Source organism: Drosophila ficusphila, unplaced genomic scaffold (assembly GCF_018152265.1).
Source record: "Drosophila ficusphila isolate 14025-0441.05 unplaced genomic scaffold, ASM1815226v1 contig_198, whole genome shotgun sequence".
Taxonomy (NCBI): domain Eukaryota; kingdom Metazoa; phylum Arthropoda; class Insecta; order Diptera; family Drosophilidae; genus Drosophila; species Drosophila ficusphila.
Window position 1 is genome coordinate 5875713 of NW_025064092.1, and position 25874 is coordinate 5901586.

The 25874-nt window shown below is 38.7% G+C and overlaps 4 protein-coding genes across 4 annotated transcripts; 1 reads left to right on the top strand and 3 right to left on the bottom strand.

The window, feature by feature from the left end:
- Positions 1-292: 292 nt before the first annotated feature.
- LOC108088730 (uroporphyrinogen-III synthase) lies at positions 293-1943 on the bottom strand. Its single transcript, XM_017186680.1, has one exon. It carries the CDS (start codon positions 1691-1693, stop codon positions 860-862), a length of 834 nt encoding a protein of 277 aa, XP_017042169.1. The 5' UTR covers positions 1694-1943; the 3' UTR covers positions 293-859.
- Positions 1944-2059: 116 nt separating this feature from the next.
- On the top strand, positions 2060-3968 carry LOC108088709 (protein MAK16 homolog). Its single transcript, XM_017186652.1, has 4 exons — positions 2060-2205; positions 2270-2316; positions 2379-3180; positions 3674-3968. The coding sequence occupies exons 1-4, from the start codon at positions 2191-2193 to the stop codon at positions 3827-3829; spliced, it is 1020 nt and encodes a 339-aa protein (XP_017042141.1). The 5' UTR covers positions 2060-2190; the 3' UTR covers positions 3830-3968.
- Positions 3969-5527: 1559 nt separating this feature from the next.
- On the bottom strand, positions 5528-7320 carry LOC108088710 (protein enhancer of rudimentary). Its single transcript, XM_017186653.2, has 3 exons — positions 7184-7320; positions 6665-6734; positions 5528-6116 (listed from the first exon to the last, which is right to left on the bottom strand). The coding sequence occupies exon 3, from the start codon at positions 6108-6110 to the stop codon at positions 5796-5798; it is 315 nt and encodes a 104-aa protein (XP_017042142.1). The 5' UTR covers positions 6111-6116; positions 6665-6734; positions 7184-7320; the 3' UTR covers positions 5528-5795.
- Positions 7321-24872: 17552 nt separating this feature from the next.
- Positions 24873-25463, bottom strand: LOC108088599 (protein FAM136A). The gene has a single exon (XM_017186466.1). The coding sequence runs from the start codon at positions 25410-25412 to the stop codon at positions 25005-25007; it is 408 nt and encodes a 135-aa protein (XP_017041955.1). The 5' UTR covers positions 25413-25463; the 3' UTR covers positions 24873-25004.
- Positions 25464-25874: the final 411 nt, after the last annotated feature.

Consider the following 25874-nt stretch of genomic DNA (forward strand, 5'->3'; position numbering starts at 1 on the left):
ACCCAGAAATGGAGATCAGCGCGTGAGGAAACTATCGAATACTTCTTGTTCTTAAATATTTATTAATAAAATTGAAACTATAACTATACTTAATAATATATATAAAAGCTTTGTTAAAGAAATGTTTGTAATCTATATTTATATAGTTGAGAACAAATAAAATAAAAATGTAATATAAATGTCAACTTTATTCACCACAAGTAATATTTTAATCAACAGAGAAAGAGAATTGCTTAAATCTAATTTAGATCTCTTCTACCTCCTATTTGACCCACAAAGAGGAACAACTAAATTTAGAAAAGAAACAATTTATTCAGCTTAATCCAATGGTAAACAGAAAATAAAAAACGTCGGCATTTGATGCACGCTAATTTTGTACTCATTCGGAGGTCAATTGAAAAAAGCCATGGGTTTTAGTCTTTTTTGTTTGATTTTAAAGAAATAATTACATTTCCTGTGAATTTTCTAGGATTGCAGATTATCTCAGATGATCTTAGAAGAATTAAGACAACAGTTACTTTCTTTTTAATACAAATAATAGTTTTTTAGTCTACCACTCAAATGAGAACAATATTCACAGGTTTAAAGATCTTCATTTTGCAGTTAAACATATGAAAATAATGGATCTAAGAGTTAGGAATCATAAAACTACGAATCCTGATTTTAATGAGCTTATGTGAAATAATGTCTTGGACTATAAATGATAGAGCTGCAGAATCCAACAAATTTCAGGCTTTAACAACTCCGTTTCGGAGTAATAAATATACAAATGATAGTACAGAGTATCAATCCATGGTGCTATGAGCTTGGGGTTTAAGATAGAGCTACCAAATCCAACCGAATCCTAGGGTTACGCGTCTTAATTGTTATTCTCGAGGGCGGCGATCCGCTCGCGCTCCTTTAAAAGTCGCTCGCGGCTGTCCTGCGGATTGAGCAGGACCTTCACCAGGTGCTCCACCGTCGGCCGCTCGGCGGTGCAGTAGACCTTCAGGCCCACGGATTCGAGGGCACGCCGGGTGCTCGGCCCGATGGCCACCAGCTTCCACTTGTCCATCGACAGCTGGCGACTGGTGAAGTACTGCTGGGCACAGTTGACGCCCGAGGGCGAGAAGAAGGCGAGGAACTCGATGGACTCGCCGTAGATCTCCAGCGAACGCTCCACATTCGCACCCAGCTCCGGATGGCAGCGCGTCTCGTAGACTTCGCAGGCATCGACGGAGAAGCCGTTCTCGGCCAGTTTCGAGAGCAGCGTATCGGTGGCCAAGTTGCCGCAGGGCAGCAGCAGCGGCAAGTCCCGCGAACCGTCGAAGGTGTCCACGATGAAGTCGCCCAGGGCACGGGCATTGCCCGTCTGTTTGCCGTGGGTGAAGAGCTGGTCCAAGGTGCTCAGCGCCAGATTGTGGGTCACCTCGCCGACGGCGTAGTTATGCAACATCTTCCAACCGCCGGGCAGCTCGCCGAGGTTCAGGGACTCCGCCACAGCTTCCACGCAGCGTGGTGATGTGAATATAATGCCGGCATATTTGTCCGGTGTCTGGAGCTTCTTGCGCAGCTCGTCCAGATTTTTGAAGCCAAAACTCAGCGTGGGCACGAATACGGGATTGAAATCGTGCTTCTCCAGCGTTTCCGCGTACACATCGCTGCTGTCCGACTCCGATTTGAATATGATCACCGTTCGCTGGCGACTCGTCATCGTTTTTTGCGGTTTAGTTTTGGTTTCGCCTGTTTTCCCCAGCCGATTTTCAGCTCACTTTCGGCGCTGACGGAATGCTGTGACTTAGTTTTGTTTTCCGTGCTTTTCTATGCCTCTTTACTTGCCCCGCCCACCGCCGCAGCTGTTGCAGCGCCTCCTTTTCCGCGCCAGTGAACAAAAATAAGCGATATTTACTTTTAGATTTCTGCTTATTTCGTGTTGCACTCTTGCACCCTGTTGCTGTCTCTGTCTAATCAGCTGGTTCGCCGGCAACAAGAGGGCTGCCAGATCGCTCACCTTTAACACAGTGGTAACACTAGAACCCATGTTTATTCGATACTATCGGAATTACAGTCGTGAGACATTGCCAACCGGTAAGCAACCATCGAAAGTTCCGTCGCAATAAAAATTGTGCTGCACGTGTTCGAATTGTAGTAAATCTACTCTCGGGTTTTTTTTTGTGATTTAAGTATAAGTTTTAAAAACCCAGCGACACCATGCAGCACGACGACGTGAGTTGGTGGTTATACGAAAACAGGGTGGCAGTAATATCACAATCTATTTGTTTTTTTTTAGGTGGTTTGGTCCATCATTAACAAGTCCTTTTGCTCCCACAAAGTCAAGTAAGTTTCTGAAATGTCTTAAGAAGTAGATTGTTTTTACACCGCTTAACACACACACACAGAACTGACACTCGTACCTTCTGCCGCCATGAGTACAATCTCACTGGTCTGTGCACCCGTCGCACTTGTCCACTGGCCAATTCGCAATATGCCACCGTCCGCGAGGAGAAAGGCATCATCTATTTGTTCATAAAAACCGCTGAGAGAGCTCACATGCCCAGCAAACTGTGGGAGAGGATCAAGCTGTCCCGTAACTTCGAGAAGGCCGTGCAACAAATCAACGAAAACTTAGTTTTCTGGCCCAAATACATGATTGCCAAAAACAAGCAGCGCTTCTTGAAGATCACTCAATACCTAATGCGTATGAGGCGTTTGAAGTTGCGCCGCCAGAAGCTGATTGTGCCGCTGTCGACGAAGATCGAACGGCGTGAGGCGCGTCGCGAGGAGAAGGCTCTGGTGGCCGCCAAGATCGACAATCACATTGAGAAGGCGCTGATGGATCGCCTCAAGCACGGCACTTATCGCGACATCTACAACTTCTCACAGACCGCCTTTAACAAAGCTCTCGAGGCGGAACGCGTGGACGAGGACGAAGACGAGGAGGAGGAGGAGGATGAGGATGAGCAGGAAGTGGAGCGCGAAATGGAGGTGGATGACGCGGATGAACGCGAAACCAATTATGTGGAGAGATCCCTGCTCGATGAGGAGTTCGTGGAGGCGGACACAGATGATGAGGAGCAGGAGGACGAGGATGAGGATACAGAGGAGGAGGACTACGAGAGCGATTCCGGAAAGCGCGAGGAAGTCGAAGTGGGCAGCGACTTTGAACAGTCCGACGAGGATGGTGATCCAGATGATATTGAGGTAAACCCACTGGTCATTTATACAGATTTTTGGCAATTTTTCGGGGCTACAACAAAAAAACATTTAGAATTTTGATAGAAACTTTTGACAGTTGTTCATGTAAAGTAAATTAATATTATTTCGATATTCTTTTTTAAAATTATTTCCTGCAAGCCATTTTTAAAGTAAAAACCTACAGTTTTCAGACGAACACCCTATAATTCTTTTTTAATAAGACCCAAATAGTAATTACAACTTGAGAACATAAAATTTTTGAAAATCCTGCCTGCGAAAAAACCCCACTAAATTACCATAATTAGCAATCGCAAACGAGTTCTAACCGCGAGCTTAGAATACTGAGTTTGCTGAGAAAGCTTTCGAGCGCTCGCCGCTTTTCATTCAGTTGCGGTTTTCATTCAGTGCGCGTAAAGTTGTAGCTCCACAAAACTGCCAAAAACACTCGTTAATCCCTTTCTAAGTAACCGAACTAAACAAGCAATTAAATCGCAAACAGGACATACAAGTGCCATACAAGAGATCCGCCAGCAAGGCGAAGAAGGTCAAGAAGTCACCGGCAACCACCAGTCGTCGCGGTCGCTCGAAACCGAAATTGGAGCTGGAGTACGAATATGAGGTGGAGAATGAGGCACAGCGGCAGATGCGCCATTAGCCAGGTCCACACACACTCAATATTCCCCGATCCACCCAGCCTCGCTTATTAGTTGTTAACGCTTATTCTTAAGCCAACTAAATGTGTAAAGCCGTTTAGAAGTAGTATTTTATAAATGACGTTGAGATACGAAACCGAACTCTGAATATTGTGTGTTGAGTGTTCTCCCCGAAATGGAACGATGCATCCCACAATCTGTGATGCTTCCATCTCGCTCGATTTGCCTTCTGGCCAAAAACGTGCTAACTGACATTGAAAGTGCGTGAGATGATGAGAGGGTTAAGACTCCGGGGGTTAAGCGGCGGCGCTGCAATATAAAAACCAGTTTGCAAAATTATTCTATAAAAACTATAAACAATTTATGCCAGAGCTACAGTTTTTGCACACCCTGTAAAAATAGTGAAGTTGTGGGGATAATTTGTTGGGTGAAAAACAAATTTTAAGAATGTTTATAGCATCATGGGTTTGTTAGTTTTATTTTGTAAAATATTCTTTAACTTAAATGTAATCCTTTTTTGTATTGCTCTTAAAACTAATAATTGACAAACATTTAAAAGTCTTCGATAAAAAGCAGGCAACTGAACATAATTTCTAAACTAGTTTTGGAATTTGGAAATTTTAAATGTTATTTTTTATATTTTTAAAGAGTTTTAGCTTTATAAAAACACTATATTTATCACAACATCAATTGCTAGAAAAGTATGCAATAATTTATGGTTCTATTTGTGTTTGGTATAGAAATCCAAAGTTATTCATAATTAGTTTCCGTTTACAACTAATTATAGCATATATATGTGGTCGATACACCCAGGTGGTTCGTTCTGCCGACGATTACTATGTATATTAAACGAAATGCTGTCGCGGGGCTAATTAAATATCGCACGCCAAGTTCAATGCAGCGCAGCCAAGCGATTCCGCCGCCCAACCCAAGATCGTATCGGATCGTATGAGATTCTAGAGCCTCCCAACGCAAGGTCATTCCGCATCTGCGACCAAAGGTTCTGTTTTGTTTAAACTGCCCATAAACAAAAAACAAAAAAAAAAGGGGAGAAAACAAATGTAAAATGCGAGAAACCCACAGGTGTCGGTGGGCGTGGGCAATCGGGGTTTATCACCCGACAGTTGGCGAAACAAATCTTGAAAACCTTTCAGTTTTGTTTAGTTTCATCCGTGATTGCCGTCGAGTACTATTGACTTTTAGTTGGAGATGCTAAATAAGTAGAAATATTGATTGTTAAATGACTGCGACCTTTTCATTCGAATTTTACTGATAAACTTTTCTTTTGGGAGTAGTTACATTGGGAACTCTTTTGTATTTTCGATTTCTTACGGATAAGCATTTTCTGAATTTCAAAATACTTTAAAAAGGCTGTTCTTTGTGTTGAAAGTGTTATCATAAAAAAGAAGCAAGTGTTCATTAGATTAAAAACCCATAATTGAGTGTTTAGGAACCATATTCTACAGGAAACAGATTTCTTTATCAAAGTTAAGGATCTGTTTTATAAGGAATTCTACTATAATAGTTATTTCATATATTTTTAAAGGAAATATAATGTTCTTCACATTTTCCTGACAAAACCAGACACGTTTTTCTTTTATTATTCGACAGACTGTGGACTAAAACTAGCATAGGAAACATGAAAAAACGCTTTATCCTCAATCAATGGACTTGATCGCATCATTCAAAACACATAGTTCTTAGTTGGGTGTATATACATTATATTAGTACGTGTAAAGTAAGTTTTCCATTTCTAAGTTAAACAGTTTCTCGTTCTCTTTGTGTTTCGCATTGTTTTCTGCTGTCAACTGTTGGTGTGTTATGTGTGTTTAGTGTGTGTAGTTAGCAGCAGAGGTTCTCCCCGTTCGAGGTGCTCGCCATCGTCGAGTTTCATTGGTGTTGTTGGTCAATGCGTCCCCCATAGTTTCCATCCATTTGGGGTTTTTGGTATTTCTTGATTCCTTGACTTTAGGCGTTGGGACTGAAGGCTGCCTGGCGTAGCAGCACGTAGATCTTCTCCTTGATCCAGTCCTTGTTGTAGGGGGCATAGGTGTTGGTGCTCTTCTGGTAAACCATGCAGCTGATGTCCATCAGAGTGTCGATGAAGTCGAACAGCTGGCTGATGTCGTAGGTGATGGTTGGCGTGTTCGGATTGCGGCGCTTCAGGTGCTCCTCGTAGATCTTGCACACGCCCTCCATGCATTCGTTAACGCTCTCGTAGTCGCAATAAGTACGCGTCTCCGGTCGTGCTCCCGGCTGAACCAATAGAATAGTATGCGACATGTCGATCTGCAATACAAAAAAACACCAATTAATCATTGGGTTTAGGAATAATACTAGGAACTACCATGATTCTTTTTAAATCCCTAAGCTTGCAGACTGCAATCCAATGTGGCTCAAGAACGACTGAAAAGTTCAGTAATTTCCGGAGCTACCATCAGTTGGCACAAACTTAAACAAATTTCCCAGGGGCTTTATGCTATGAACTGATTTCAACTATTTGTTTACAATTCAGTTCCAATTACTACCCAAGAAATGCCACCTTCAACTTGTTTCTAGGCAATTTTCTCCTTTGTTTAGAAATTAAACAATATTCGTCAACATTTTTTCTGTCGAATGAAAATATCCTTTTCGCTAGGTTAACATTAATTGAAATTCCTGGGTTTTAGATAAAGGATAAGTACAAATTAATATGCAAACTAATACTTTTTTTTTTAGCCACAACGCTATTTATCTTTAAACATGTTCATATCTTCAAAAAGATCTTAATAATATCTGAATAACAGGTAAGAATCATGTTTCTCAACGCTATTTATATAAAATATGCAATCAATTACCTTTTTAATGCAGAAACTTGAAGTCCTATGAATTCCGAGACTTTTAAAGTATTTTGATTATTCGCCAAGCCTGGAAAATACGATTAAACTGCAATTAATCATTTAAAGCACAAAAATTAAACAATCGAGATAAAGACATTCTGCATTCCGATTGCGTTATCTCGCTCGCACTCGCAGCAGCCCCCAATACACGCACATACATGTGCGGACCAATTGCTCTTTTCTTTTCCAATTTGCAGCGGCTGAAATGCAACAACCGGCTTCTAAATATAAAAATGCACCAATTAAAGTTGGGAAAAGCATCTTTTTCACGGTTAATTCATATATTTGCATATTTATTGGCTTGTTTTTGCCGCTTTTATGAAACACAAACATTCAGACGCTCACACACACAACGCAGCGACCGCCGCGTGTGTGTAACTAACTGTATGCGTCCAAGCAAATTGTTTTTTCTTCTTTTCGCCGATTTTCCAAGATATTTACGAAAAGTTTGAGGCCCTTGTCAAATGTATTACTCACCCGGTCAGTTTGCAGACTAGTTTATATTGCTGTATGTTGATTCGAGACGTCGATTCGGCAAATCCAACGGTAGCTTCGTTTTTTTATTTTTTTGCCAGCTTCTATTCACCCAGTGCTGGAAAAGTACACAGTGGCAGTGTTGAAAGGCGAGTGGTGCGGCTAAAGATGGTCGTTTGACTATTGTAATTAATTAATCGGAGTATAACAACCATTTTTGGTATGCAGAATATTTTATTTGAGTTCCTAATGTTAAGTATTCTCTTAAATTGAATAATTCGTATGTTATTACTTACGCCATTTAATTCCAATTATTTAAATCATTCGATTATTTTAAGATGATAAAATATTTAAAAAATTTCCAAAATGGTTTTCATAAAACCCTTTTATGGTGTGTTTGTCTAAAAAAAGTGCATATCCTTATTTATCATTAAACATTTTAGTTATAATATTAAAGTGATAAAATCTATATATAAATACATTGAAATAAACAGCGGCCCCAAGTGGTGATTGCAAAAATCATCTGCTACTGAAATGGTTTCCACAAAACCGCTCTATGTGTCTTTTTTTTTAAATAAGTGCATATGCTAATTTTTCATGATGCATTGTACTTTCTATTTTTTAATAGTAAAAAAATATATACACATTTATACACTGAAATACACAGCGGCCTAAAATAGTGATTGCAAAAATTACCTGTTACTATCGCCCACCACTAACTCTTGTATCGGGCGTTGCCAGACCGCGAGAAACGGCGATCCAAATGGCCACCAGCTGTTTGATCCCAAATTGGACCAATTGGAAGAGCGCGCGGCGCGGGCAGCGCAGTTGAGCGGCGGCAGCGCGATCGGCAAAGAAAGCAACAACAAAAAAGCACAATCTCGTCTCAATTTTATTTACGTGCTTTTTGTTTTAGTGAAAAGTGAAGGCGCAGCCGCAGCAGCCCGTATTTTCGCGTTCCTATTAATTTGTTGTTATATTCAATTGTGCAAGTGCCGTTCGCGTTTTTTTTTTGCTGTGTGTCCCAATTGAAAGAAAATTAAGAAAAATAAGCAAGTGAAGAAATAACAACGTAAACAAGTCAAGACATGAATTAAATAAAAAGATGAATTAAAACGAATTATATTTAACAAATACGACATAAAATCAAAAACATAATGAAGAAAACAGAAAGAAATACGAAATAAAAGCTATAAGAGTAGCTTCAAAACGTCAGTCAAATAAGAAAATACAAATTCAACCAACGCGACGCACGCGTGTCCAATTTTGCTTCTTCCTCATCTTCTTCTTCGTTCTTCATACATACGTACAAATAACACACATCCGTACACATGTTTATTTATGTGTGGGTGTTGTATGTGCGTTTCTTGTGCATTTTATTTGATTTGTTGCTCATCTCTTATCTTTAAGATCTCAAGCTCTCAATGTTCTCAGCGGCCAATGGCAAAATCAAGGTAAAAACTGGCAGTTTTTAAGTTTGGATCTCTTAAAAGGGCCACAACTTTTTAACTACATATATATTTACAAAAAAAAATTAAAAACAACTTTAATTCAGCAGTGTATTATGCGGATTCTTTGGCTTGATAAATAGTGGTGCCGTATTATTAAATTTATATTTTTTTTAGTGTTCTAAAATAAGTTTATAAACCTGTGCCGTATTTACAGTTACCCCCCGAGGATGCGGTGTTGGTGACTTCTCCGCTCCGTTGTCTTTTAAATGGTCCATTTCGAGATCTACACTTCAACGTCAGCGATAATCGCATAATTCCCGTTCACGATGTCGTTTTTCTTGACGATTTCGAACGCAACGTGAAACCTTTGATCTACCGCCCCGTGACGTCAGAGGTGGTTGTCACAGGCACTGCCGACGTCGACGTCAACGCAACGCCGGCTGAGGAGCAGCAGCGCAGCTTCATTCCAATCAGCAGCAGGTGAGTCAGATAAGTGCGAAAGAGATAGCAATCGATTGATCTTGGCCTTGAACTTGTTTCCATTTTGTTTGCCCCATTGCCAATTGGGAGAGAAAGAGGGAGACTGAGAGAGAAAGAGCAAGAGAGTGAGTGGGGGTGTGAACTAATTAGAATTTGTGAATGGAGATTTCATCATGGATGATTCGATTTTATTATATATTCCCATTAACGATTTCAATTTAATGTTTGGAATTGAACTATCAATTAATTAGAGATGGCTTGACAAATTGAATTAAATTGATGTCTATCGAGTGTTCATTGTCTTGGCATCTGTAGTAATTTGTCTTGTTTAACGCTCGTTTTTGAAAGTGTTTGCTTTAGAGCTCTGATAAGTAAGGAACATATTGTGCTGATAAGAATGAGGGCGCCTCAGATGCGTTGAGACATAATTATTATTGTCGTCAAAAGTGTGCAAAACTTGTGAATCTTTTTTATATTTTTCCTATTTGTTTAGGGGTAAACTCCGTAAAATATATGCTGATATAAATGTATATTTAAATCAATTTATGTTGATATTAAATAATCAATTTTTGAATCCGCAACAAGCTAATCCTTAAAAGGAACGAAACAACTTTAAACCCACAAAAATAAAACGTTGCGTTCGCCAAAATACAAAGTATTTTATTAATCGTTAAACGACCTCCCCCGCAAAGTTCAACGTTTTGTTGCTGCTTTGGATTTATAGTCATGACCCGCACTGTCCGCTCTTATCAAAAAATCGTTATGCGTGTTTATTTACCTACTGTTTGTTTCTTTTATTTTTATACCTTTTTTTGTTGCCGCGTTTTACGAGTGTTTTGTTTGCTGGTTTTGGTGTTTGACTCCATTTCACCTAATTGTTTGGCATTTCTATTGGCGCTTAACACACAACTTGCCTTTGCTATGATTATTGTTTTTTTTTTTCTTTTCTGCTACCTCATTTTTGGCTGCCAACGCAGGTTAATATTAATTCTTTATTTATTCTGCATTTGGAATTCGCCGCCCCATTAAACGTTGATAACTAAAGTCAGCATTTTGGCGGTCATTCAACTGTTTAGAATCAGTTAATAAAATTATATAAACTCACTTGCGATGCCCCTATTAAAAAACCGTTTTAATTAGGTACACTTCTTAACTATAAATAGTTTAAATTTACAGTCATTGATATAGCGTGCTTTTCCTGTTTCTTCCGCATTATCTTTTGTCGATTCTTTCAGAGATTTTTATTGTGTGCCATTGAAGGTTGTCTGAGTTGACACCTTTTTTTCGGAAGTGTGTGGTGTCTTGTGGTTCTTTTATATAGTGTAGATATTTTTTCTTTATTTTATTGCCACGCTGACCGTCGCCGGCTGTTCTCGTCACAGTCGCCGGCATAAGTTTCGTGCCCTTGGCATTGACCGTTGTCCACACGCTTCGAAAATATCCAACCATATTCAACCGACCATCCATCCAACCAACCATTCATTCATTCATCACCAACCGACTTTATTTTTTTTTTGGCGTTCGACACACTCGTTTTTCCCGTCCGTCTGGCGCATTATCAAAATACATACAAAAATTCAAATTGTCGTTAGTGCAACGACTTCAATTAATGTACATTAAAGTAATTGGCAATGTGACCCCTGGACTGAAATTTTCGGTTGTGAATACGCCAAGCCTTTGGGAAATAATTGAACATCGAAATTTTGCACTTTTGCACAAAACAATGTTAAATGAAAAGATTTATTACTAGTCGACAAGCAGATTTTGAGGTCATTTAATGCATTGCAAATGGAGGTAATCAGGTGTTTTAATGATAACTTTAGCACTTTGTCTTACTAACAGATTTATGGCAGCATTAAACGACAAAAAAAAGGTTGATTATATGGTAAATTTATAAAATATTAGTTGTGTTCTTTGGCGTACTAGTGGAATTTAATGATTTTGCAACTCTTTCTGTTTTTTTTTTCGCATTGTTTACTTTACAAAATTATTAAAAACAAATGTTGGGATAAATGCATAAACAGTTTTTGATATTCCCTGCCGGTTTTGGCCACGAAACCGTTCCAGAAGCTCCGCGGCATTGAAATGGCTCATTAAATCGGTCTCGTTGCGGGCTTAGCTCATTTAATTTTTTATGGTTTTATGGGCTGGGTGCAAAAAAAAAAAAAAAAAGAAAAAATGGGCAAGATGGTGGAAAAAGCGAGAGGAACTGACGGAAGCGCAGCCAAGCGGCAAAGCCAGCCAATAATTGTCAATAATTTCGCTACTGCCAACTAATAATTTGAATGTTCCTAACGAAATCACGAGAGAAAATCAATAAATTAAATTCGATTCAGAATTAAAGCTGAGGCAAGCTGAATATCTTAAAGTATATATATTTTGTACAATTATACAAAATATTTATATATACGACAAGGTTTTAAATTCAACACAGGACTCTTTCTTGACTTTTTCTTACAAAAATAAAGTCACAGTCATTAAATAGCCAATCAATTCATCGAACTGCCATTACAGCAAATAGTTTTAATCACAATTTAAGTAATGCGAGCACTTGATTACCTCAATTGAGTAAGGCATTTCCTGCGGACGTGGCGAATTCGGATGTCACCCAACCACCTGACCAATCCCCCTCCTTCTCCTTTCCCCTTCCCCTTCCCCCTCTCACCTTCCCACCTTCTCCTCAGTTTTCATTTATCAAAGGTGAGCAGCACGTGCGAAGGGCTTCCTTCCTATCGTTACAATGTTGCCCCCGAAAATCGCTGACCCATTTCAGCATTATTTGCTTTTCTTCTGGCCATCGTTGTTCTTGTTGCCTTTTGCAGGGAGAATTGTGGAAAGAACGAACCGAATCCACAGTGTTCTTGGAATGACCGTCGTAGAAATACCCCGTACTTACACATTTTGAGGTGGTATGGATTTCCCAAGCACTTTAGAACGCTAAAAGATTTAAAGTTCTATTATTGTTAGAAAGTTACCACCTTTGCGTAGAACTCTTTAAATGGAATTTGCGAAATATGTTTGTTCACTCATGATAATTATTCCTGGGAACTTAAGATCATATTGAGAATCCAATTATTTTGGAATCTTTATAAATATTAAATTCTATTTTATGTATTTTTTGAAACAGAAGAGAATGACAATTTGCCCTTCATTTGTTTGGGCCAATTAAAATATAAAATATATTTTATAGGAGAATGTGCTTACTATTATTTAATTTATTTAATCTATATATACGGTTAATATAAGTAAAAATATTTTCTAGGTAGCAGGTATGATTTTTGATTGGTTTAAATGGGTACCTTTACTGTTTGCAACAATGTTTCGCAGCGATTCGAAGCGGACCCTAATTGAATTAGCCATTAGAGACGTGGCCAGCACCTCTGTCTAAGGTTCTAAGGTCTCGCGATGTGAAGCCCCAGCAAGTCGCTGGACTTCTTCTGCGCTCTGCTTCTGTGCCAATTGCCAATCGTGGACAAGCCAACGCGCTTTCAACGCCAATTGCAGTTTCGAGTGCGTTCGGTGCAAGTCTGTCCTGGTTGGGAATTACAAAAGTCACCAAACACAGTTCCACAATTTCGTAATTCGTAAATTGCACATCGCGTGTGGCAATTTCTGCATAATCAAATAGAAAGAAACGCTGTACACACTTTTTTTGCAAGTGCTTCAAGTTGATTTGAAGAGAAGAGATTTCGATTGATTTACTAAGAATGCCGGAGCGGAGCATCAGTCAGCGGGATCTCGACGAGATCGAGATCGAGAGCGACGAGGAGGAGGAGGAACTGGAGCAGGGCGTCGGTCTGTCCACACGGACTCGAAATCGCCGGAGTCGCGGCTCATCCGATTCCCCGCCGGCAACGTCGAGGAATCGAAATCCCAGCAATGGCATGCTAAGTCGGGAAAGGGAACGAAGTCGGGAGCGATTCGGTGGCTCAAATGCCGCCGATGAAGCCCGTTTTTATGACGACGAGGAGGGTCGAAGTGACGACCAGGAGGACGACAGCGACGAGGATATCGAAATGTTGGATTAGTGAGTACTGCGTATTATGTTGTTTATCCGCTTGGCGGCCATAATTCGATTAGGCTTCGCCCGACTTTTTGGGGCTTCCTTCCGGGAATTATGAATCATGCGGAAAATGTAAACAACAATTGTATTGTATAGTGTGGTATCGTATCAATGTCAGTTGTTCAACTACCATTTTAGATATGTTTTTACATATATTTTGTTATTGCAATGCTAAGCATTATTATTTTGCATAGTTAATTTAATTTGTTTATTTCTTTAATAAATCTTATCCAATTAATTCCCTATCTGTTTTTTGCTAGCTTATATTTCATATGTGTAATTTAATTTATAGTAACCCTAAACTGCCTTTCTCAACTTTCGCACCAAACAAACATTGCACTCAATTACCTCCTTTGTACAATTTAATTCACTAGCGATTTGCAGGCACAAACCTGTTGGTCTTGCACTCCAACCTTTGACCTTTAACCGAGCTTTTGCAACGGACACGACAAGGCACTTCAACCGAATCGGTTTAACATGGCCAAAACCCCCATTTATTATTGCATAGCCTACAAAACGGGGCCGCTGGCGAATCGAGAGATGTTTCAAGTTTGTGCGGTTCTGTTTGGCCAGAAAGTCAAAATGAATGTTGGCAGCCAGAGAGTCTGCATGTTTAGAAATTTATAAGGCACAAGTCAGAAACTAAAGTGGAGGCGAGAATAGTGCGCGCGAAATGTATTTCGTATTCTGGGGAAAACTCTCAAGGTTAACCGAAAAGCAACGCCGGAGTGACAAAAAAGGAAAGTTTGCGTTAAATTTCCCACTTCGCACATCCCACTTTTTGCAGGCAAATAAAATGGATGTTTTTTCCAGCAGGAGAGGGGATCATGAAAAATATTTATGCTTCCACTTCTTGAAATTTCAAATTCCACCTGATATTTATTTAAATATCGTTAGAGTGGATTTATTTAAGTTTCTTTTTGTGATTATTCTGCGAATGGGAGTAAAGTTTGTAATGTGCCACCCCAAATGTTCATCTCTAGGTATTTGCCTGCAGTTCCTATTTCGCCAAAAAACCCCCCCCCCACCGTCCTCACCCTCTATTCTATTTTGCCAACTTTTCGCCCATTTCCCCGCCATTTTCCGAGCCCTTTTCATCAGCGGATTCCCTGTTGTTTCTGTCGCCGCCGTCCTTTTCGTCTCGCCTTTTTTGGTCTCACGTTTTTGTCATGCTGTGGGCGCTTAATTAAAATTAATGAAGTACGTTGGCTTTTTATCCTTTTGATGGAGGTGTCAACCATTACCTGGATCAGACCAGCCCACTCCCCTTTCCCTTTCCCCATCCCCTCCCTCCTCATTTTCGGTGGCCTTGAGGGGTTGTAAATATTTACAATTTTTCGGTTACACTTCAAGTCAGTTAATTGTGCAGAAAATCAGACAGGTTGCTCGCGCTAATGAAGATTGCGCGGGAACATGTGGCTTTTCGAAAGCATTTCCTACCCAAAAATCAATTAAATAAATATTGTAATAAATATGTATTACTAGCTATATTATTATTTTATCAATGTACAATATAATGTCAGTATTTTGACCTCAGCTGTTCGTTTACATGTATTACCCTTAAAAGCATCTCAATTACAATTACAATTTGCGGCAATTAATCATTTGTTTGTGCATGCAAATGAAATGGTGAAAGTTTCGGCCATTCTTCTAGCACAACTTTGCTTGCGAGATAAATTCAGGGAAAGGTCGGCCTTTGACCCCGGCCGAGATAACAAATGAAATATGAATAAACATTAGAGTAAGTGCACAAAGGAGTCTGGCTTTCATTCGGCACTCATCCAACGTCTTTGGGGAATAGGGCACTTCCCTTTTTCCCTTCTGAAAATACCACAAAACTCATAAAAACATTGGACAACTTTTCCAGTTGCAAGTGATGTGTGTTTGTGTGTGTTGTATGTGTGTGTGTGTGTGTGCATCCTGCTACCTTTCTCACACTTTTCCTGCTGTTTTTCCCCGGCTGTCAGAAAGTTGCAGCTTGGCTTTAATGCAGGGAAATTTTAGCATCTGTTTGGGAGTTTCAACTAAAGCTGTCGACCCTGCGGGATTTTCTGCTGCAACCTCGTCGCATGCTTTCAAAATCCTTTTTTCCCCAAAAAAAGGAACCCAAAAAAAAAAAAAAGAAACGAGAGGCAAGATGCCACAAAAGCAGGCGGCAAACAAGGAGCAAAGATGAAATTTCTGCTCCGCATGTTGCCTGCAATATTTGAGCTTAGAAATTGTTTGAAACATTCAAGTTAAAGTTCAGCAGTCAGGCTTCACAATCCTGTCCTACACTTTTTAAACAAAGCTGCGAATGTTACACAAATAAATATTGTTTATCAGAAGGGAATAAAAACATTTATGAACTTTAATTTCCATTCGAAAAAATTAGGTTTGCAAAGTAAAGTTCGCTTAAATTGTATTGCTTTCAATGATTGTATTACATTATTTCTGTAGTTTTAGTTTTGTTCATAATATTATTTGGAATTGATATTGTGTTGATTTCATTTTAAGATATACATTTTATTTTGAGTTTTTTTTTTTTATTTCTGCTATTCAGTCTATAATACCTTTTTTTATTATTGAATTATTCATTTGTAAGCTTTCCAAATGCAATATTATATTCATGCTTTGTGATGCCAAATATATTTATTTTAACAATGAAATTAAAACTTTAGGTATTGCTAAAAAACCGACTTTTTGGTGAGGGCATGAAAAAGGTAGGATAGTTAGGGACCTTCCCTATCCCCATGCATCCCACCTCACCCACATTTGCGTGTGGTTCGACAGTATCTGTGTGGCGCCGCCTTCGCCTGTGGGTGTGAGTATCTGTGAGTTTGCTTTTATTGCTGCCACTCGCTGAGCCTTTTTGCTATCGTTCTTGTTTTTTTTTTTTTTTTACTTTTTTTTGGTTTTGCGTAGTTTGCGTCGCTCTGAATCGCGCATTTTAGTGGCTTGCAAAAATATGTGATGCCTGCAGCGTCGTTTTAGTCGTGGCAAAAGCAAGGTTGCCAAGCTGTTATGCTTATTACACACGCCACACACACACACATACACCCACACAAGAGGTCCTAGGTGTACCCATATACATTCCCGTTCCATCTCAGACGATCCCCGTTTTTTGGGGACAAAACCCTGGGAGTGCACCTACAAAGCAACTCAACACATTTGCCGAACAACATTTTAGGGCAAATTGTCCATGGGCGCAAAACAGAGAAATAAAAATATGAGTGCTGTAGTGCAGGACCACAAGTATCGAAGTGAGCCATACCCTATCCAGTTGAAAAGGATAATCGAATAATTTGCAGATTTTAAAATTTATATATAATTTAATCAAAAAAAGTTATAAGCTAGGAAATGCCGGAATCTCGTCACTTTTCTGGAAATGCATTTTTTGCAAATTTTAAAAGATCATAAAAAATGACCAAAACAACGACCAAAAAATTGGAAATAAATTAATGATGCAGTTCGTTAGATATTTTAATAACAAATTCGACAAGGTAATCCACTCTTAAATTAGATAAAAATGAGCAGTATTATGGATTTAGAAGTGCTTATATTTTATCACTTTTCTGAAAGTTGATTTTTAGCAATTTTTAAAAATAAACTAATGATGCAGTTCGTTAGGGAATTAATCAAGCATCTTTTTCGAGGTTCGCCACTTTGAAATCGGTTTCCAGTTGGTCAAGTTTTGAGTTTAACAAACGCAACTATGGTGAAATATGATATTTTTCCATGTCTTCACATTCAGAGGTATTTTTATGTCTATGTATGTTCTTTTTTTTTTTTATTTCTTGTTGCGATGTTTGAAAATTCGGTTGATTGGTTTCTTGGTTTTGCTTTTATGTACTTGTAGTTCCTTCACGACCTACTTGATTGCCCACCAAAGCGTTAAAAGTTTTGTACTCTTTGTTACCTAATTTAATTTTTGCCCAACAAAAATGTTTACCCATTGTGAAGTTGAAGTTTAAAGTGATGGGGTATACTAAGTATTTTTCTATCTACTTTAATATTGATTTTCTCATTTATTTTCTGCTGTTTTAACCTGTTTTTTGTCCTCTTTTTTTTCGTTGCAGCGATACGTGAGTACAACCAAAATTTTTACGAACCTGTCGTTAAGCAGCCAGAAAACAAAAGGCGGCCAACGAAAATATATGCGCACGTACATAAAACCACAAACATGCACATTACATCAGGTATTTACCATCCCGACAAGATTAATGCAGTTTAATGCGTTTGTGATACGCGTTTTACTTGCTTTTCCCAACTTTATTACTGGATTTAAGGGCTTAAAATCCAATGTGGATTACCAAGTTCAAAAGGGGATCTAACTATTTAGTTATTCTCTTTTTGCGGGTGATTAATAAATCGCCACACGAATCGGTTGGGATTTAAACTTTTATTAAATTAAAGATAGAATTGATTTAACTTTTTAATGGTTACCAGCATAAGCAATTGAAATTGTATTTATGCATTTTTATACATTATTAATATACATTTGATTGAATACTCAGTGGGTATTTCACAATCTAAATTGGTTAACAAAAACAATTAATTTATAGAATGCCACTTGAATTTCCTAATTGAAGTAATTTTGTAATTCTTTAACATGCAGATAAGTTGTTAGCATTGATTTCATTTGCAAATTGGTTGTGTGAGTTACCAAAAATGCTGTAAACGCCTCGATGGCTGTTAATCACCGACAATCACTGCTGTGCTGAAGTGTTTCGAATGGCACTTTAAAGATTTTCAATGTCACAGACAAACAAATCTATTTGTCCATGCCCTCCTTGCTTGCCTTCTTCTTGCCTGTTTTTGCTCCATTTCCCACCCATTCAATCCCTACTTTCTCCTTTCTCCTTTCTCCGTTCACCGTTTTCCACCCCGCGGTTATCGCACGCATCGGTCGACATGTATTCGTTTTGACAACCTTCCCACCTGGCACGACGTTTTGTCTGTCAACCATTGTAATCATATTTCCAACAGCAGTTAACCAGGTGGGAAGAGAAAGGACCTCGATGGGGATTTCAGATGGGAATGGGGATGAAAGGAAAGCAGAGGAAAGCGTGTGGAAAGCGGGGAGAAAGCACGTTTTCTGCCGCAAGGAAATTTAACGGAAAAAATATTTCAGGTTTCGACTAGGGCTCTGCAAAAAATGAAAAGCCTCGAATTATGAAACCGGATTTTTTAAAATTCTTAAAGCTTTTTGGTTTCTGCAAAATGCATTTCAACCAAAGTAGCTAAAATATGACTTTATTCTGGCAATAAATCTTCGATGAAAGGCGTTTCTTGCGATTTGAAGGCACTTTAAAATAGTTTAACAAATATATATTTTTTTTATTCATTTTATTCAGGAAAACTGAAAAGAAAAACTTTATAAAACTTAAACGCCATTCAAGTTCCATGCAATTCAATTAAATGTTTAAAGTAGACTTTATTTTTGCAACGAATCCCTTTACAAACACGTAACCATAACCTTTCAATCAAAACTCTCAATCAATAATTACAGTTATCTCTTCTTGTTCTCCTTCCCACGGAATTTTGTCCTCCTTTCATTGACTTTTTAACACACACATTTCCCCAACACTTTTCTTTTTGTTGGATTTGTTTTCTATGCGCGTTACGCATACGTCTCCCACTTTTTTTTTTACAAAAATAAAAAAAAAGAAAAAAGAAAAGAAAAGAAAACCTCCATTGTACGCAAAATGAGGGAAAATGGGGAATGGGGTATGAAGAAGTAGATTGTGCTCTTATGAACGGGAATGAAGGAGCATTTCGGGTAATATCCCATACAAAGGACAACAGCGAACGGAAAAACCGGTTGAACGGGGGGAAAAAATGTGAAATTGATATTGATATTATGCAATGTTGTCCCGCAATGAATCGAATCGAATCGGAGTGAAGCGAAACGAAACGAAACGAGACGAAAAACTCGAACGATGAGAGTTGATTTTACGAGCCTTAAACATGACACTGAAAATTAACTTTTTTTGTGTTTTAAAGGGCTCTGTGGTTGGTGGCAAGTGGCAAGTGGATGGTGGCAAGTGGATGTGGATGTGCGGCAACTGCATACGCAGATTTTTATGACAGTTTGTTAGCCGATTCGGCGGAGCTTCCCCCGTTTCGCATTGCGGATGGCCAGGGAAATGGAAATGGAGCGGATAGGATCAGATCGAAACGGAATGGAACGGAAACCGTAGGATTTCCGCTGTCATCGGGACTCCGATGCCGATGCCATCGTTGCATCCGTCAGCAGTGGCTTCGAACAGAAAAGGGGTTCAAAGTAGTGACCCCCCTGGGGAGTGGGGTCTTTCAGAGTTCTCGTAGACTTTATAGAACCATAACAAAAGAATTCCTTATAATCGGGTATTAGAGTTCCAAGGTTTATACATGTTGTTTTTAATAATTTTATAAATATCGCTTATGTTTTTCAGTACTTAAAAGTTTTGTTATTGGCATTTCCTAACCATTTGGTCAGTGGTTTTGGTCTTAATTATTATTGTAGGGAATTGATCGTTGGGAATTCTAAAATGATATTTTTTGCTTTATACAAATAATAATATTGCTCTTAAAGTAACGTTTTTTGAAAGAACATCTACCTTAAAGTGTTACCAATACCTTTGGCAGGTCCTCTGCCAATTTATCTCTGCTGCAATCGGGCTTGACCATTGTTTTTGCCATTGTACGTGGATTTAAAACCCGGACAGGCAAATCCGTAACGTGAATAGAGGCAATCAAAATATGGACATTTTTGCCCCCTCTCCGATTTTTGTTTGGCTGCAGTTTTGCAGCTTTGCAGTTTTAGGCTGCAAACTGTTGACGGAACACTCGAGTGCCGCCGAAATAATGACAGCGTTGATTTAATTTTCGCCTTGTCCAACGGAACGAGGTTTTCCAGGCCGGACGACATGTTTGCCTTCTAATTTACAATCGAATCGAGTTGCCCTTTTGGCACTCATAAATATGCTGATTTCGTGCCGCTTCAAAATGAAATTTAATTTCGACTGTGTGCAAGTCTCTGTTCCTTCCGCCTGTCTCCGCTGTTTTGTTGTGTTAATAATGTAAGCGTTTTAATATTTAATATTGCGCATACGACATGTTGTGCCATTTTTTTGAAGCTCCTCAACTTTGCTGACATTTAAATGAATTTTCAATAATTTCACTGTCGTTTCGTTTTTTTTCTTCTTTGCCAATAGAGTTGATATTTTTGTTGTTGTTGCTGTTGGTGTTGCTGTTATTGTTGTTGGGAGAAGCACCACCAACAAGCACTTAACGCCTAGAAAGGACCTTCGCACAACCACAACCACCCATTCCAATTTCAGTGGCACAACCTACTGCCGAAAATGCCATTTGTGCAAATCTAATAAACAGCGAACCGCATTAAATTTGACACTAAGGTGTGGGATTTTCACCGAAGGCCTGGATAGGATGGGATGGGATGGATAGATGGGATATATGTGTGTATGTTCAGGGAGAATCGCGTCTCTGGGCGAACGTGTCAATCGAGTGGCGTTTTTTGGAAAAATAAGAAGGGGATTTTGTGTCCTGGTGGGCGCCACAATGGCCCAACTTTCATTATTCGAAAGGATCTTGCGAAGAAATCGTCATAGAATGCCTCACTTGATACCGTGTTAAAGGAAATAATTTAGAGGGTATATTTTTCGTTTATTAAAGTAGTTTTGCAAATATGCCAAAGATTGAACAACAATTCAATACCTTTAGTAACTACCAACAAAATATTATTAACATTAAGTGTCTCATAATAATATTTTTAATACAGTTAAACTAGAAATTAAAGCAGATTCATATTATATGATTATAATGTGTTGACATATATTATTATAATATATATTATTCTTATTCTTATTCTTATTCTTATTTCCAATTTGAGCCTTTTAATATCAAACTGTTATTAAGTGGCCAATGTGCCAAATAAAATCAGGACACTTAAAAATATGCGCCAAACTGATTTATTTTCATATACTCCTCGAGACTGTCGCATCTTGTGGCATAAATCAAAACTGCCCCATGTCCGGATCAACAAAAAAAAAAAAAAAATAAATAAAGAGCTGCCTAAGACAGACGGGAGAAAGGAAAAAAAAGACTGTGTGTTTTTCTCTGAAATCCTTCGCTAACTGGCGAATGTATGACACATTTTGCTTTTGGGATTTGCGGGCGAAGGACGCATTATTCGTTTTCGCATTTTCACATTTTCACATTCTCGTATCCGCCATTTGCCATTTTTACGTTGGTGTGTAGTTTAGGCCAAATTAACATATCACACAGGCCGCAGCGTCCTTGGGCCCTCTGCACCTTCTTCGCTTCACTTGCCACTTTGAGATGCGGCCTTATAGCCAGAAGTTGTACAGTTGGGTCCAAAACATTAACCACTGAGATGGTAACAAAGCAAAGAAAGTATCCTGAAAATTTAAACTAATTTGGAAATGTTTTAATAGAAATTTATCAAAAGTGTTTATTGGTTTTTCTTTTCCATTTCCTTAAACCAATGTTTTCTATGGGATTCAGCTTTTTAATTAAAATGTTAAAACCTTTACTTTTTTTTCAACTAATTTCTTTTTGATTTTTCTTTTATTTTGATTAACTGCTATTTTTGTGACCTCAACTGTATAAGCCATATAGGCCTAGGCAATGGGCCATTGACTGCCAACCGTTTGGATGGCGTTGCAGTCAAATTTCTGAGGCTTCGTCCTTCTTGCTTCCCTTTTTTTGTCGTCATGGTTCATATCGCGTTTTTGACGCTGTCTCTGAAATATTCTGAATGTCATGCGGGGACCCACAAAAGGTGAACCAATTTTCGCAAAATTGTGTGCGAAAAAAGCGATGAATCTCGATTGAGTCTTTTGCGGCGAACGAGGACATTAAAAGTTTAAAGATCTTTAAAAGATTGCACACTCAATGCAAGAATGCTGGCAGTAATTCATGGAAAAGTTATTAACTTTCGTCATAATTATGTTAATAAGTAAAGGAATGCAATTTGAAAGGAAACATTTGAATTAAGGAAGATTGGTTTCTTTAGAACTGAAGTGTTATTAAGCAAATGCTTCCATTTTCAGCAAAAGTAATTAGAGTGACTCTTTTATGTATACATTTTCTGGTTCCGGGAATTCCAGCTAGTGCAACCGCCTACTCATGGTTAAAAGGATGTGGGAGTTGGAATATGTATATATATATATTTATATATATACAAATATATAGTTGCATATTTATGTACAATGCAAAGGCCCACGCATTCTGGCGTTACAATTTGACGTGCGCCGATAAGCGGTAGGAAGTTTGCCACTCGCACAGTAGCTGCATTTCCTTGGCTCCTGCATTGTTCTAATCAATGTCCGAATGAGTGGGAGGACTGCACTGGGAAAAAATGGGAAAAATTCACTAAGTACTTAAAGAAAACATAGGATGCATTACGGTTTCAGAAATTAAAGTATAAGTTGCAAAAGTTATATGCAATGGGAAAGTATTTAACTCAATTAAAGTATTCAAGTAGGCAATTCCAACAACAATCAATTATTTTTGTGGAAAATAAAACCCTTTTTCAAACACTTTTAAATTTGTTTAAATATGTATTGAATTTGCGATATCTTATAAACCATTTGTTTATCTTTCGGAAGCTCAGTGCAGTTTGCTGGACTTGTGTATTTACTTGATATGCGTGGGCTATGTGTGCATTTCGGCCAATCAGAGTAATGCAAATTGAAATTAACTCTACAGTTTTTGGAAAGCCAATCCGGTTGCAATGTTCAATTCGCCAATCTCATCCCCCGTGGCTGCTCTTTCCAATAGCTCTGCACTCGTCTTTTTCGAGCAATGGTTCATCATTGTTCTCGATGAATGCAGGTAATAGACTTCTTTTTTTGTTTTCCGTATTTTCCCTTACGGGATGGCTTTCCCTTTTGTTTGTTAGCTTTCAGTGCGAACCAGCGAGAACCTCCTGGAGCTTCCTTTCTGATTTGTTTGATTGTTGTTGTTGTTGCTGCTGCAATCGCTATAGCGACTGTCAGACAATAAAAAGCATTTCATTTGAATAATGCGAAAACATTTTGTTTAACGCCCGTTGCCATTGTCTCGCACTCGCAGCACATAATTTCAGCCCATTGCCATCAAAGGAAGGCATTGCTTTTTTAAACTGCTCAACTGACATGCCGATTGCTTTTGTCTGCACACCTATATCTGTCAAACACACCTCCGTACACTCGAGTCTGATTCTGATTGCCCCTTGATGGTCAGACGGACAGACGGACGGATAAACGGACAGACGGGCGGGTCGAGAGTAAATTTGGTCATCGGTAATTGTCGATAAGTCGATGGCGTGCTGAAGTCCAAAGTCTAGACTCCCAATAAGCACATACTTCTTAAACAAAATTTAAACTTTCAAAAGGGAAGTCAAGTTATTTTCACACTTACCTGAACCATAATTAACAGATTATCGAAGTAATCGATAAGTATTTGTTGTTAATCAATCATCGACACTTCTTCCTTGTTATCGGTTTTAGTTTTAATTAGTTTTTCTTTGCAGCTTAAAGCTTTATAATATAAATCCCAAGTTTAACCACCACAAATTGACAGCTTAATAGATTTACAAACGATTTAGTCCGAAAACCATAATTTACTATTGATGTTTGACACCATTTAAACTGGCTATCGATTGACACATATCAGCAATCCTTCCCGTGTACAACGGCATATGGTCAGCAGTGCAGACCAATTTTCCCTGAAACTATTTCAATTGGCGGTGATTACAGAGCCCTGGCTGATAGACAGGTCGTAGATGGTTTTTTTCTAATAGTGTGGACTTCTTGCTCTTGTTTTGATCCAATTTGATAGACCTCCTTGTTGTGTATGGTGTGTGCACATATTTTTTGCCGGGGTTCCTTTGCTCTACTGTGCTGTGTAGTGCAACTTGTGGGTCTCTTTTAGCCCGAACTTTTGTGCAGCTCGCCTGAAAGTATGCCACATTGTCCGTGTCTGGGAGATTATTGCTATTGTCGTATCAATTGGGAGCATTTACATGCGCCACCAGCAACGAACGTTTGGCCGTATGTTTGTGAATAAATCACAGCCCATACGGACATGTTCCTATGAATAATTTGTGAACTGCTGTATATTGCTGTCGGGCCACCCACGTAATTGCTTTATAAAAAGCATGTTTTTGGGTCACCAAAAATTGCAGCATAATCGATTTGATTGGTGTGGAAATCAATAAGCGTTTTCCCGAACGATTAGCGACCGATGTTGCGCCTCTAAATACCGATTCTCATTAATTAAGATGCTATTTAGCACTTAATTGGCCTTTAATTGTGTTTAACACTTGCCAATAGGTGATTTAGATAGTAGTTTGATTGGATCAATTAATAAAATTGTAGGAATGTACTGATAGTGATTAAAAAATACTGCAATAAAAAAAAGTATTTAAGAACTTGCTGTTGCATTTTAAATAATTATGTGAGTTGAATTCAAAAAATCACTCATACGCAACGTGTGACCTAATATCTGATTAAATTCTGAATTAAATGTAAAATAGTTGTATTGCTTGAAATTCAAAAATTATAATTTTATTGGTGTAAAAGACATTTTATAAAGGCAACTAATTGAATTTTCTGTTGCATTTTAAATAATTATGTGAGATGAATTTAAAAAAATCACTCATACGCAACGTGTGACCAAATATCTGATTAAGTTCTGAATTAAATGTAAAATAGTTGTATTGCTTGAAATTCAAAAATTATAATTTTATTGGTGTAAAAGACATTTTATAAAGGCAACTAATTGAATTTTCAAGAACATAAAATATAGATTTGTTGTATTTTGTTAGGGTTTCTGTACTCCCTTAAACCCCCTTTTCCAGGGTATCTCTCATGGCCCTGAGCATTTCGGGCAGGGATGCCACATGGCTGTCCACGCAGTTACTGGAGCAGCGTTCCAGCTGAGAATCGGATCCGTGGATGCGACACTGTTGAATGCACTTCTCCAGGCGATTCTCGAAATCGGATAGGCCCTGCTGCACGAAACAGCGAGCACGGGTCAATCGGATTTGGCAGCGGTCGACGCACCGCTGTACCGCCTCCGCACTCGCATCCGCATCCGCACAGCAGGCGGTCGCACAGGTGTGCATCTCGATCTGCAGCTTGCGCAGATAATCCCGATCCAGATCCTCCATGGCGGTCAAGGTTGCATTATCGACTCGCTCGCGCTGCTCCTCCAAACTTGGTCCATCGCAATCCATTATGTTTTTCATAAAATATATATATTTATTTTCGTTTAAAATATGTTTATGATGGAAAGCACAGTGCTGATGTGATTTAATGGTTTTCTGTTATATATATATGGTTTATCAGGCTTTTACTGTTGAACGTTACATGAGGACATTTAATTGTTTTTTCTCAAACAGATATTTTATGTAAAGTTACGGCTTAGAAATAAATCAGTGTCAAGCTATCTGTAATTGAATTTAACCTAATTAACAGAGCTGATAACTCAGCTTTGGAAATGTATATAAATGGCAAATGGCCCAAAGCCACTCACAAAGTTTTCGAAATGCATTACTTGCATGTCTTGGGATTTCTGGCCCTTTTGGCCACCGCTTATTCAGCCCCCGATCGTGAGTTGTCCGATAAGCAACTCCACAAAAATCTTGAGAGGGATATATGGAAACCATATCCGACATATTCCCAAGACGCGTTCCGGGACGAGACGAAAA

Bases quoted from the DNA above. Each gene is read 5' to 3' on its own strand.
- LOC108088730 (XM_017186680.1), bottom strand. From the start codon at position 1,693: ATGACGAGTCGCCAGCGAACGGTGATCATATTCAAATCGGAGTCGGAC.
- LOC108088709 (XM_017186652.1), top strand. The intron at 2,317-2,378 runs GTAAGTTTCTGA...ACACACACACAG, and splicing joins TTTTGCTCCCACAAAGTCAA to AACTGACACTCGTACCTTCT. The intron at 3,181-3,673 runs GTAAACCCACTG...AATCGCAAACAG, and splicing joins GTGATCCAGATGATATTGAG to GACATACAAGTGCCATACAA.
- LOC108088710 (XM_017186653.2), bottom strand. From the start codon at position 6,110: ATGTCGCATACTATTCTATTGGTTCAGCCGGGAGCACGACCGGAGACG.
- LOC108088599 (XM_017186466.1), bottom strand. From the start codon at position 25,412: ATGAAAAACATAATGGATTGCGATGGACCAAGTTTGGAGGAGCAGCGC.